The sequence below is a fragment of the Gadus morhua genome, chromosome 14 (assembly GCF_902167405.1).
Source record: "Gadus morhua chromosome 14, gadMor3.0, whole genome shotgun sequence".
NCBI lineage: Eukaryota > Metazoa > Chordata > Actinopteri > Gadiformes > Gadidae > Gadus > Gadus morhua.
In genome coordinates, this window is record NC_044061.1 from 27,655,308 (window position 1) to 27,668,312 (window position 13,005).

The 13,005-nt window shown below is 45.5% G+C and overlaps 1 protein-coding gene across 1 annotated transcript; it reads left to right on the forward strand.

Annotated features, from left to right (window-relative positions):
• Nucleotides 1–2,314: 2,314 nt before the first annotated feature.
• On the forward strand, nucleotides 2,315–12,975 carry got2b (glutamic-oxaloacetic transaminase 2b, mitochondrial). The gene is made up of 10 exons (XM_030376284.1): nucleotides 2,315–2,499; nucleotides 5,125–5,281; nucleotides 5,997–6,125; nucleotides 6,293–6,352; nucleotides 6,636–6,797; nucleotides 6,920–7,024; nucleotides 7,364–7,514; nucleotides 7,979–8,144; nucleotides 8,940–9,090; nucleotides 11,812–12,975. Exons 1-10 carry the CDS (start codon nucleotides 2,417–2,419, stop codon nucleotides 11,932–11,934), a joined length of 1,287 nt encoding a protein of 428 aa, XP_030232144.1. The 5' UTR covers nucleotides 2,315–2,416; the 3' UTR covers nucleotides 11,935–12,975.
• The last annotated feature ends 30 nt before the right edge of the window (nucleotides 12,976–13,005 follow it).

Sequence of the window (13,005 nt, forward strand, 5' to 3'; positions counted from 1 at the left end):
GATGGCGTACCTGTTATCAATTATGCATGGGCCCTTTAATGATTCATTGAAATCACTCACGACAACACTCTTACACACATGTGTGCGCACCCACCCACCCACCACACATACACACACACACACACACACACACACACACACACACACACCATACGCACCGCTGTAATCAACCAGCACACATCAGATTAAATATGTTATATATTCACACATTCTGTTAAGGTTTGGTTTAAAAAAGTTCAACACAAACTCACTGCTTCCCTCTCAGAGGCTCAGAGACCCCAGGACTGCAGACTGCTCGGCTACAGTGACGCTGAATGCTGGCTGGCCTTCAGAGATACAGGCTTCATGTGAACCTCTCTCCTCCTAACTCCTGGTGACGTTCAGATGACATTGAGCTGCTACGGAGACCTGTAGCTGTATGACCTAGACCTGTAGATGATGACCTAGACCTGTAGCTGTATGACCTAGACCTGTAGCTGTATGACCTAGACCTGTAGATGATGACCTAGACCTGTAGCTGTATGACCTAGACCTGTAGATGCATTTTGGTGATGCTCCAGTCCAATTTCATAACAACCTTTTTGTTTGTCATGGACTTCAAAGCGTGAGATTGTAAACGTATACAGGGCTGTGAGCGAAAGAGAGAGACAGGGAAAGGGAGAGAGAGAGAGAAAGAGAGAGAGAGAGATGAAAAAGAAGAGGGAGAGGGAGAATACGGTCACAGTATTTCCCAAGCTGCTTCTCAGCTTGGTAAATATGCGTGAAATATAGTTTCACGCAAAAATATTTTCCCCTCGCAAAAAACATGTGCATTCACCCACACACTTAGGGAGAGAGAGAGAGCTAGGATATCTGGATAGAAAATGTATGTGTTGCAGAATAAACGTTTGAGCAACATCAGTACAAAGGGAACGTGACCATGTGCCCACGGTGTCGTCTGTTCCCGGCCAGGAGCTGCTGCCACTCAGCCTTAGAAGCTCTCTTCCTCCCCACCTTCACTTCTCCTTTCTTCTCCTCCTCCTCTCCTCCAGCTCAGTGTCATGCTGATTCTGTTTCCTATCCCTCACCGTGAAATCACGTTCATGAAGCGTCTTAACGTCAGAGGATAATTGGCCTTTCGGAGGTTTGCGTGTAACAAAAGGAAATGAAGAATACATTGTGGAGAGTATAAGGGACAGTCTGGGGAAATAGGAAACTTATACCACAGAGCCATAATTAATACTCAATAAACACAGCACATCTTCCACAAAATAATGTATATTTGTTATGTAACAGATATAGCTTTATGAAGTATTACTATCAACTATAACAACTGTATAACTAGACACACACACACACACACACACACACACACACACACACACACACACACACACACACACACACACACACACACACACACACACACACACACGCAATTGCTTGGGGCCCCGGGCCACTACTAGGGGGCCCCCTAGAGCCAAAAAAAAAAAAAAAAAAAATCGCTCCATACCCCCCCCCGCCCCTCCCCCCGTCAACAATCGCTCCATACCCCCCCGTCAACAATCGCTCCATACCCCCCCCCCCCCCCCCCCCCGTCAACAATCCTCTGCCTAGGGCCCCCACACTCCCTAGAATCGCCCCACCTCCACACACTCGCCCCCTCCACACACACACACACACACACACACACACACACACACACACACACACACACACACACACACACACACACACACACACACACACACACTGTCCGTCAGTTTTTGGGGCATTTGATGTAAACCCAGAAGAGATTGAGGGAATATTAGGTACAACGTCTCGTGAGATAGGCCTACACACCCCATAGGAATGAGGGGATTAGCCCTCCCTGTCAGATAATTCGGATCCAGAAGGGCCTCGTCTTCTGTTCGGTACAATACTGACCTCAAGTGGACATAACCTGTACATGCACCACTACTCTTGCCCTACACAAAACATGATGGGCATGCTTCCCACTACCGCAAGCATCCTTGTCTGGAACAGAACAGGTACCACACTAATCATGCCTTGATGGGTGACAGAAGGCCCACCAGATTCCCAGAGCTAGGCTGTCTGGCCGATTCGGTGGGAATAACTTAATTTATGGAAGATACCTTATGACAATTAACCTACAAATATATCTATCAACAAAATCGAAATCAACTAAATGCATATATTTTATAATAATTATCAAAATACAAAGTATTCTCATTAGGTAAGGCCCAGTAAAACACTCATATATATTTATATATATATATAAATCTTATCTTGCAATTGAGTATTTTGTGGCATCATCACGTTCCCTTGACGTCAGTACGCCTGACGTCAGTACGTCATCCCGCTGTCCCCGCCCCTGTCCTTGGTGGTGATCGTCCACGCTTTACTTAGCAGCACTTATCCGAACTCCTACCCAGAAATGGCCCTCCTAAAGAGCAACAAGGTGATCTTTGGCCTGGGGAACCTCTCCCCGGCGCTGGGGTCTCTGTCCACCCGGAACAGGTGAGTGATGCTCGGGTTCTGGCGGCTCACTGTAGCGGTCAGGCTGCGCAGACTGACACAAGTCGGTGATGTTGGTGTTGAACACCAAGGAACACTACAAGGTGACCGTCACCGGCCTGTCCTACGCGTAGACCCGGTCCCAGTTGAGGTCTCTGGTCCTCCTCACGGACTCGTTCCCGTTGTGAGGAGGTCTCTGGACCGGGGCGGAAGTGCTGAGACGCGCAGGGGTCAAACGCGTCCAGGCCAGCAGCAGATGCTCGGCGCAGACCGAAAGGGCCGTGACGGGTTATCATGTCAGGGTTTGTGTTTTGTGGCTGGAAAGGAACGAATAGAGTGTCGGTAATGATGTTTGAAGGTTATTCATATTTTAATGACGACTCCCAACACTAGAGGATTATGGCTGTAGTGAATCCGAGGCTCCAACATCAACCAGGGCCATCACTCATCACTCCTAATATCAGATTACACTAGGATGATATGCAGGGAAACCTGGACGCACAGCGTGTGGCTGTGACTCATTATTTAACACATGGCGTTAGCTTTCGTTTTGATTAAAATTTTCCTTTTTATGAACCTTGAATTGATCTTGGAGGCGTTCCGTCGTTACCGGTGCCAGGCGAGCCCATTGGTTGGCCAATCGGCAAGACTGGTCGGTGATTGGCTAACATATTTTTTTTTGTCTAAACAGAAGTACTGTGCGTGCGTGTGTGTGTGCGTTAGGGGTCTTTGGTGGAGATTAGTGGGGGTCCCCCGAGGTCCATGTTCTCGTACTACAGTGCTGGATTAGCAGCGCAGTTTAGCTCATTGCTAACTACTGCAACTCATTCCCATCACTAGCAGATGGTTCAGGCTGCTCTGATCTTCTTAGTCAGGTCTCCCTTCACATCACTTTCGATTACTTTGAATCGGTTCACTCCATTGTAGAGGATTAATTAACCAGATATGATTGACCGATTAACCAGAAGTACCAATGAGTCTGAATGTCACTAGGCCTAAATAGTTTACTTTAGTTCCTCAGAATGTGAAGTTCAAACCTGCAGCCAGCTAACCACTTTATGCTTTATCAATAGATAGTCTGTTGGGCTGACTGGTTGACCTGGTTGTTTGTACAATGTCAAACGATCAAAGGTTGTGTCTCCATGTCACTCAATGTTATTACTGCTCCAAAGACCTTTCTCTTCAGTATTGTACTAGTCTATTAGTATAGTACTAGCTTTCCAGGTTAAAATAGTGAAAAAATAATGCAATAGTTTGTAAACTTAAAGCCCTCATTTCTTATCAATATTAAACAGCTCCTGAGGTTGTTCCTGCTGATCATATGGAATGTGATTTACATTTACATTGTACACTTGTATTATCAAGTGTCCACCTCGGCTCCGTCCCTCCACTACTAAGTTTAGCTCCAACCTTTCAAGTGTCCGAAAGCATCTGAAACCAAAGCTGGTCGGTATGTAGCTGCAGTACATGCTTCAGCCAGGAGCCACAGCCTTTCCTCTGCGCCACAGGGGCCTTCTCTACTCCTCTGAGCCTAAATACCTTATACCAGTGTTAAATAACACTGACTGCACTGTGTTAAGCTAAATAACACTGACTGCACTGTGTTAAGCTAAATTTACTGTAGGAATAATAGCATTTACTTGAATGAATAACGAATAAGTGTGTTGTAATCAGGTTGTTCTTGACTATAGCATGTTAAAGAATAGACAGGGCTGTTCCTTTGTGGAGGGGTTAGGGCTAATAGGGTTCAGAGGTCACCACCACAAGTTCACTAATCCATGGTACTGATCCTGGTATTTGTGTAATGGATGACGAGCCTATCCATGAAATAAGTCATGAATTCCCTTTGTCTGATGCCAACATGGCCAGGCAAGACCTGCGCTCCTTTTGAGGTGAAACGGTCTCTGTGAGGTTTCACAACAGATCTGCAATCAAATTTTATTGGACCTTTGCACTAATTCCGCCTCCACACACCCCTGTTCTTAACCAATGGCTGTGAGGGGGAAGTGAATACTCTGTTACAGTTGCTATAGTAGGTTGATTTGAATTTCAACAAAGACTTGAGTGAATAATTGTCCAAAGTATTGTCCTTATTCAGGGTTCAGCTCCACCCTGTGTTGTGGTTTTGTTTAAGGTTTTGTTTTAAAAGCAAATCCCCAAACTTGTCCTTGTGGGGACAAGGTAAGCCCAAACATCATGAACCAATTATCAATGACATTATTATGTCTTCCCTGCAGGTCCCTTAATGTTTTATTTCATGGTGTGTGAACCAAACTCGAGACTGGAAGAGTAGAAGTCCCTGCTTTCATTAGTTCCTTGCAGCATCTAATTACAACTGCAAACACGATCTAAATAGCCAGTCAGTTTGAACCAGTTTTGTTGTTTGATAAAAAAGCGTGGTGGCAGTTATGTGTTTTCAGAAGGTGAGGAGGTTATATAAAGCCTAGCATACCTAGGACCCTTTAGTTCTGTTATCGACGATCACGCTTTCACTTCCTATTCTGAACTCCTTAAGTAGATTACAAACGTTACGTAACACATCCCTCTGGGAGGCGTTTCAAACGGTTCAGTGGTAGGGAGTTAGCAGTCCGAGAGGTCATGACCTCACAAGCCCTCCTGTCCTTTCAGCTCCTGGTGGGGGGGTGTTCAGATGGGCCCCCCCGACCCCATCCTGGGGGTGAGCGAGGCCTTCAAGAAGGACTCCAACCCCAAGAAGATGAACCTGGGAGTGGGAGCCTACCGCGACGACCAGGGCAAGCCCTTTGTGCTCAGCTGTGTCCGCAAGGTACACGCACGCATGCATGTACTCATGCACACTCACACACACGGACACACAAGGACAGACACACAAGGACACGCATAAGAATGATAACAGCCATGCAATTCTTGTTTTACAACCTTGAAAAATTTATGATCAGAATTCCAAAAGAGTGATACGAATGACGAAGTGTTTTATAGCTTAAATGCTACCGGATTTAGTGTTTAGCCTCTGTCAACACACAAGCTGTAACCGTGTATTCACACACTGTTGTGTGGGCTTGTTCTGAGTATGCTAGCTTACACCAAGCAACCCATAACACCAGCGGACCGTGACTTATGAAACAAAATGCTGCCAAAGGTTCACACGATGCAAAGTGAAGGTCAGGGAAACCTAAACCAACCAAGGTCTGCATGTGGGACCGCGTCTCTAGTCCTGACTCTCTACAGGAACTTGAGTGTTGTGATTAACAAAGGCTGGTGTCATGGAAAAGGTGTGATTCATAAAACAATGTTATTTATATGCAAGTTATGAATTGGGCCGTCGGGCTTACTTTAATATGCATCAAAAGACAAGAGACCCAAAGTGATCCATCCCCTGTGTCTGAGCAGACTCTGTTCCGGTTATTCCTCGATGTGTGTATGAACCTCAGTTCAGAGGTCACTGACCTCGATGTTTGCCCGATGGATGAGCTGGACGTATTGACTGAGGTCCTAACTCTGGGCGGCTCCTCTCTCCCCAGGCCGAGGCTCTGATCTCCGCCAAGCAGATGGACAAGGAGTATCTGGGCATCACCGGGCTGGCCGACTTCAACAAGTCCTGCGCCAAGCTGGCCCTGGGGGCGGACAGCGAGGTTCTGAAGAGCGGACGGGTGAGCGCCTGACGGTACCGCTCCTATTGGAGGGCTGCCTCTTTGTTCCCAAGGTCACATGACTACAACAATATGTGGTAGTCTGGGTAATGTACATTTGTACCAATACAAAATCAACCTTTTGATGGGCGACAAGAAAATGATCCATTCTTCCTTCTTCCCATCAGAACATCACGGTTCAGACCATCTCTGGAACCGGATCTCTGCGCATCGGAGCCAACTTCCTGGTAAGAGGGCGCTGTGGTTGTGGTCCATTTACAGCGTGGCCTCCTCCCATCCCCCCTCCCCAACCCTTCTCTCCCATCCCTTCTCCCCCATCCCTCCTCACCCTTTCCTCCCCCCTTCCTCTCCCTCCCCCTCCTTCCCGCCCTCCTCCCCTTCCCCCCCCCCATCCCTCCTCCAACTTCCCTTCTCCCTCCCTCTGCCTCCCCCTCCTTCTCCCTTCTCCCAAGCATCAAAGCGTTTAGCTTCGAACCCCTCAGCATCGCTTCTGCTCTTTTTCCGCCACAGTCTCGTTTCCACGGCGGCCCCCGTGACGTGTACCTGCCCAAGCCCTCCTGGGGAAACCACACCCCCATCTTCAAGGACGCCGGCATGACGCTGAAGGCCTACCGCTACTACGACCCGGCCACCTGCGGCTTCGACCACAGCGGGGCGCTGGAGGATATCTCCGTAAGGACCGCCACACTCTGCGCCAATACTGGGGCTGGGCGCTGGGCAGAGGCGTTGTGTGTGTGTGTGTGTGTGTGTGTGTGTGTGTTTTGACTGAAAAAAGAAATGTGCTTGTGCTACAGAAAATCCCGGAGCAGAGCGTGATCATGTTGCACGCCTGCGCCCACAACCCCACCGGTGTGGACCCCCGCCCCGAGCAGTGGAAGGAGATCTCCGACCTGGTGAAGGTGAGCTCACCTGCTGGACCTCTTATCCTAGCTGTCTCTGTTGTATACTGGGAATGGGTTAACCCAGTTAATGTTAGTGCTTGGCACTTGGTTCTATGAACATCCTTACTGTACAGACAGATATATTGTGGTTTCACTTTTTCTGACAACTTATTGTAAGATGCTTTGGAAAAAAACGTCTGCTAAGCGCCCTAAATGTAAATTAAATTGAACCCTGTGCTCCTTTAAATATCTACCAGTGTTTGCTCTTCGATGCTATTCAACACGTTTGTTTCACACCTCAAAGATTTGGTCTGTTAGTTTCTTCCCTTAACCTCGCCCTTCTCTTCGCCCATTCAGAAAAGGAACCTGCTGGTGTTCTTCGACATGGCCTATCAGGGCTTTGCCAGCGGCGACATCGACAAAGACGCCTGGGCAGTGCGCTACTTCATCGAGCAGGGACACAACATCGTTCTGTCCCAGTCCTTCGCCAAGAACATGGGTCTCTACGGTGAGCATTGCCTTTGCTTGGTGCATGCTGCTCATAAGATGGCATTCTGTATGTATGACAGTATGATTCATCAGGTATCACCTGCAGGTAATGAATCATTATCACTGCAAGGTGAAGCTGCACACAGGAACAGAACAGCAGCCACAGGAAGGCTGTTGGTCCTATCAGCCGCTGACTCTTTTCCCTGCTCTTTACTGCCCCTCAGTGGTGATATGGTGGATATGGTTTGACATTTCTCATCCCATTATTAGTTAAAATTCACCGCCATGATACTTAATTCACAACCAATAAGGCCCCTGATATAGACACAGCATTGAGGCGTAATTTGAATTGATAAAATAATTATTAACCTGAATATTGCTGATGTTGGTATGCCTTTCTCCAACTCAAACGAGTCAATGTCGTCAATGTAAACCCATGTTTAGTTGAGCTATTGTAACACATCGTTGTGTGTTGGTCCCCAGGCGAGCGCGTTGGGGGCTTCACGGTGGTCTGCAACGACGCTGAGGAGGCTAAGCGGGTCGAGTCCCAGCTGAAGATCCTCATCCGGCCCATCTACTCCAACCCCCCCATGAACGGAGCGCGCATCGCCTCCACCATCCTCAACACGCCCGAGCTCTACTCTGTGTGGTACGTAGAGAGGCTATAGAGCTCTACTCCATAGAGCTCTACTCCGTGTGGTACGTAGAGAGGCTATAGAGCTCTACTCCATAGAGCTCTACTCTGTGTGGTACGTAGAGAGGCTATAGAGCTCTACTCCGTGTGGTACGTAGAGAGGCTATAGAGCTCTACTCCATAGAGCTCTACTCTGTGTGGTACGTAGAGAGGCTATAGAGCTCTACTCCATAGAGCTCTACTCCGTGTGGTACGTAGAGAGGCTATAGAACTGTACTCTATAGAGCTCTACTCTGTGTCGTACATAGAAACGCTATAAAGCTGTACTCTATAGAGCGGTACTCTATAGAGGAGTGTTCTATAGAGCTGTACTCCGTGTGGTACGTAGAGAGGCTATAGAGCGGTACTCTGTGTGTTACGTAGAGAGGCTATAGAGCTGTACTCTATAGAGCTATACTCTATAGAGCTCTTCTCCGTGTGGTACGTAGTACTTACTACTAAATAATCCAAGAATAATAAACCAGTGAGCCTAGTGTCTGAACCATCGCTCCTCTGCCCTCTGTCCAGAGAGGGAGCTTGTGCTTCCAACTCTTTAGTGGAGTTGTTCCAGAACGGATTCTATGCTTTGCTTCCTCACTGCCTTTATTTATTTATTTATTTTAATAATTGAATTAGAAATAGATAAATAATATAATTGTTTTATTCTCATAACATAATATCAATATTTAAAAATCTTTTTTCTCCTCTCTCCTCTTTTCTCTCTGTCCTTCTCTCTCTCCCCTCTCCTCCCTCTCTCGGCTCTCCTCCCAGGCTGGGGGAGGTCCATGGCATGGCAAACCGCATCATCAAGATGAGGGAGCAGCTGGAGGCGGGACTGAAGAAGGAGGGCTCCACGCGCGACTGGCAGCACGTCATCGACCAGATCGGCATGTTCTGCTTCACCGGCCTCAAGCCTGAGCAGGTACGGCCTCAGCCCCCAGCTCAGGAGGAACATTAGCAGGGGATGACACTAACCGTTGCCCGCTTGCCCGGGGCAACTAAAAATAATATTTGGGATCTTTTCCATGAAATTGGACCTGCACAAACTAGATATTATATGAAAGCTGAGCCTCCACCAATTACGACAATCTAATCCATATCATTCTGGGACTAAAACTCACAAATAACAATTTAAGAAAAAAACTTTTTCTTTTAAAAACCAAAAATGAAATTTTACCTTTGTGATTTTGTCCACAAAGTTGAATCTGATCTCATTAAACCACCATAAACAGATAATCCAGTGGACAAATTTTGCAACTAAACATGGTGTTTACAATAAATTACTTAAGAGAAGGTTTCTTAGGAAAAAGGTAAATTGCCTTCAATCAGAACACATGTTCTTCAGCGCAATCTAGTGGCCATATGTGTATTTGCGAATGTTTGGCTTGGTGTCATTCGATTATATTTGCCCTGAACTTTAAATAGAGGTTTCAAGTGTCAAAATGGTAAGATATCTACCTGTTTGTGTCTCATAGTACGACAGTGATACCAACTGATAATGACCAACTGATAATTATTTCAGGTCGAAATGTAATCTTCCACTTATGCCGTAAAGAAGTATCCACATTGAATATTTCACTTGCACAACAATCTTTCTATTGGCACCAAGATGTAATATTATAGCCCGAGCAGTTTTGGAGATATACTCTATTTACTTTGGTTACGTTCTTTTCTGAAAAAAACAGTTTCCCCTGGTATGGAAAATGGTATAGAATATCAATATTTTTCCAGGTATAATACGTGACATACAATCCAGTATGTCACGATACTGGATTTGTCACGAAAATCCAGTATCGTGACAATACTACTATAAACGTGATTGTGATTATTTAGTTACTTACAAGAAACGTGGAAGTTAAAAAAAGATATCTTTGCTACTACCTTGGACATTTAGCTATTTACATTTGCATAAAATCCAGATGAAAGCATGCAGGTCTACATATAACTGGGCGACAGCTTTAATAGATTGCAACGGTGGACTGAAATCACTTCATGGCACGATGTGACCATTTGGTATATAAGTAAACAAAGAAGAAGTTTGTTATTGTTTAAACACATACTATGTGGAAGCTAACATTCAGCTTCAGATTGAGCTAGGATGAGTTTTCTGAGTTCCCCAAATTAGGCCAGGTTTCTCGCAAAAAGAGGCCCGTTCATGTTTCTGATTTTAATTCGGACAAGTGAACATTACATTCGGGCAAGTCGAACATGACCTGTACTTGCCCGATGGGCAAGTGCTTTTGAAACCTTAGTGTCAACCCCTGCATTACCCCTGCAGTCACATAGTCATATTCATACAGAAGTATAAAAACATCATAAAAACCATTACATTTACATTCAGGGCGCTAAGCAGTCAGTTTTATCCAAAGCGATTAACAATAAGTACATTTGTCAGAAGAAAGAGAAACAACAATATATCTCTGTCTGTACAGTAAGGATGTTCATAGAACCAAGTCCCAAGCACTAACAATCACTAGGTTAACAATATTCCCCGTATGCAACAAAGATAGCTAGGAGTAGATACTTAATACATGATGCTTAATACTATTTTTAACTACCACGACGTAAAACAAACTAAGTGTGTACATTAAGTTCAAGGACTTACAAAATACAATAAGTGCGTACATTGACTGCCTTATTAAGTACATTATACACATTATTCATATGTACATACAGTATGTATATTCATCAATTACATTTATATTGTTGGACGAATTGTTCGTACTTCTCAATGTATAATAAATGTAAATCTGGATAACCCCATGTTATTTCTATACTTTAATTGGAGTGAAGAGGATTCACTTTGCTCATAAAAAGTCAGTCAGGACACCGTAATTCGATCCTCACCAGCCGGTGTGATTTGGTCAAGCCTACCGACTGTTGATATTTCCCCGCCTTCTTCCTGGTAAACATCCTCTGATTGTCTGCAGATGACGGAGTGCAACGACTTGAGGATGTAATCAAATTTCCCCAGATCACACTCCGCAAACGGGGAAGGGACAGATTACTTCCCAGGCTGATTTGTAAACATAATGCAAATGATTGAACTGATCAAACACTTTGTGAGGAGTCAGGCTTTGTGGGCCGGTTCCCCCTCATTGGACCTGGGTCACCGCTTATCTTCTCCTGACGAGGCTGCTCAGGGGGCGATACTCATCCTGGGGGCAAAACAGGGTTTCTGGTTTACCCTCACCTCAAGAACATCAAGCCAACCAGCTCCATGTCATACAGTATGGGGTCCATGTTGTACAGTATGGGGTTCATGTTATAGAACCAAGTGCCTGGAACTTGGTTCTATAACATTATTACTGTACCACAGCGACATATTGTTAGATAAAAGCGTCTGCTAAATTCCCTCAATGTAAATGTCAAGGTTGTACAGTATGTCTTGCAGTTTGAGGTTCACGTTACATCTTAACGACTTGATTTTTTCCTCGTGCTCTGGACCTCAGCCTGCTGAATGTTAACCTAATGGGAACCTCCTCTCAGCCTGCTGAATGTTAACCTAATGGGGACCTCCTCTCAGCCTGCTGAATGTCAACCTAATGGGGACCTCCTCTCAGCCTGCTGAATGTTAACCTAATGGGGACCTCCTCTCAGCCTGCTGAATGTTAACCTTTGGGGACCTCCTCTCTCCCGTCAGGTTGAGCGTCTCACCAAGGAGTTCTCCGTGTACATGACCAAGGACGGCCGCATCTCCATGGCCGGCGTGACATCCGGGAACGTGGGCTACCTGGCGGCCGGCATCCACGCAGTCACCAAGTAGCCGCGGCGACGCAGAGATGAATATATATATATATATATATAGGAGACGTTGATAGAGGCAGACTAAATGTGTCCTATTCTCACCCTGCTCCCCTCATTCCATGTTTAGAGCAACAAAAAAAGAGTTTGTTTAGAGTATCTGATTCAGTTTTATCTTCTAGAAGTTTTGCAGTGGGCCGCCCGTCTGAGCTTATCGAGTCGTTAACGGTTTGATAGTCTGGAGTGGCCTCTCAGTTCTCTCTGAACAGGAGACGTGATGTGACCCAACAACACACTAATCACAGTCTGCTGACTGAGGGGCTGGTGTCTCTTGACTGTGTGTCTGCTTTTTCATGATGTACTGTTGGCCCGATCCAGCACCTCCTCAGAACGCACCCTGATGACACGCCACACACTGTGCTAATGCTGGGCCATTAAAGAACATTACACAAAGTGGAAATGCGTTTCAAACTACAGCCACTCTGTCGATCATGGAGCACTTAATGGAAGATAAGGTTTTGGTTTAGTTTAGGATGCATACCATTAGTATGCATCCTAATCATTCATACTAATCTATGGCTCTTTATCTAAACTAATCAACCTTTCAGTCAGTGATGAGTGTTTATTCTGTCCTTTCGACACGTCTATTGAAATGAGTAACAGTAAATTACATTCTTAAAAGGTTATTTTGAGTTGCTAACAAGACATCAGCTTCTCAGTCACTCGACTTAAGTACCCAAATTAGACAGTTACTATGATTTTCTGTGAGAGATCCAGAGGTCTGCTGATTCTGCTTGACCGTGCATTATGGACACATTGACCTTTTTTCATACATCTAAACAAAGCACAACTCAAATCTCCTTAAAGATTTCCTCCAAAGGGAGAGAACGGCTGATTAACAGAGCCTTCTGAGATCAACAGACAGAAGCGATACGCAGGAGTCAGGGAGAGAGATCAGCTCCCGGGACGACAATGTAGTTAGCAAAGAACCGGTCATTCATCTTATTCTGAACAAATAAATTCATCAATAAATTCAACGAATAAATTCATTACCAAAATAAAATATTGGCTATCAAGTTTTTTATTTTTTCTA

Excerpts from the sequence above, each read along its gene's own strand:
- got2b (XM_030376284.1), top strand. The coding sequence starts at position 2,417 with ATGGCCCTCCTAAAGAGCAACAAGGTGATCTTTGGCCTGGGGAACCTC. Across the intron at positions 5,282-5,996 it reads TGCTCAGCTGTGTCCGCAAG|GCCGAGGCTCTGATCTCCGC; the intron begins GTACACGCACGC and ends CTCTCTCCCCAG. Across the intron at positions 7,025-7,363 it reads AGATCTCCGACCTGGTGAAG|AAAAGGAACCTGCTGGTGTT; the intron begins GTGAGCTCACCT and ends TCGCCCATTCAG.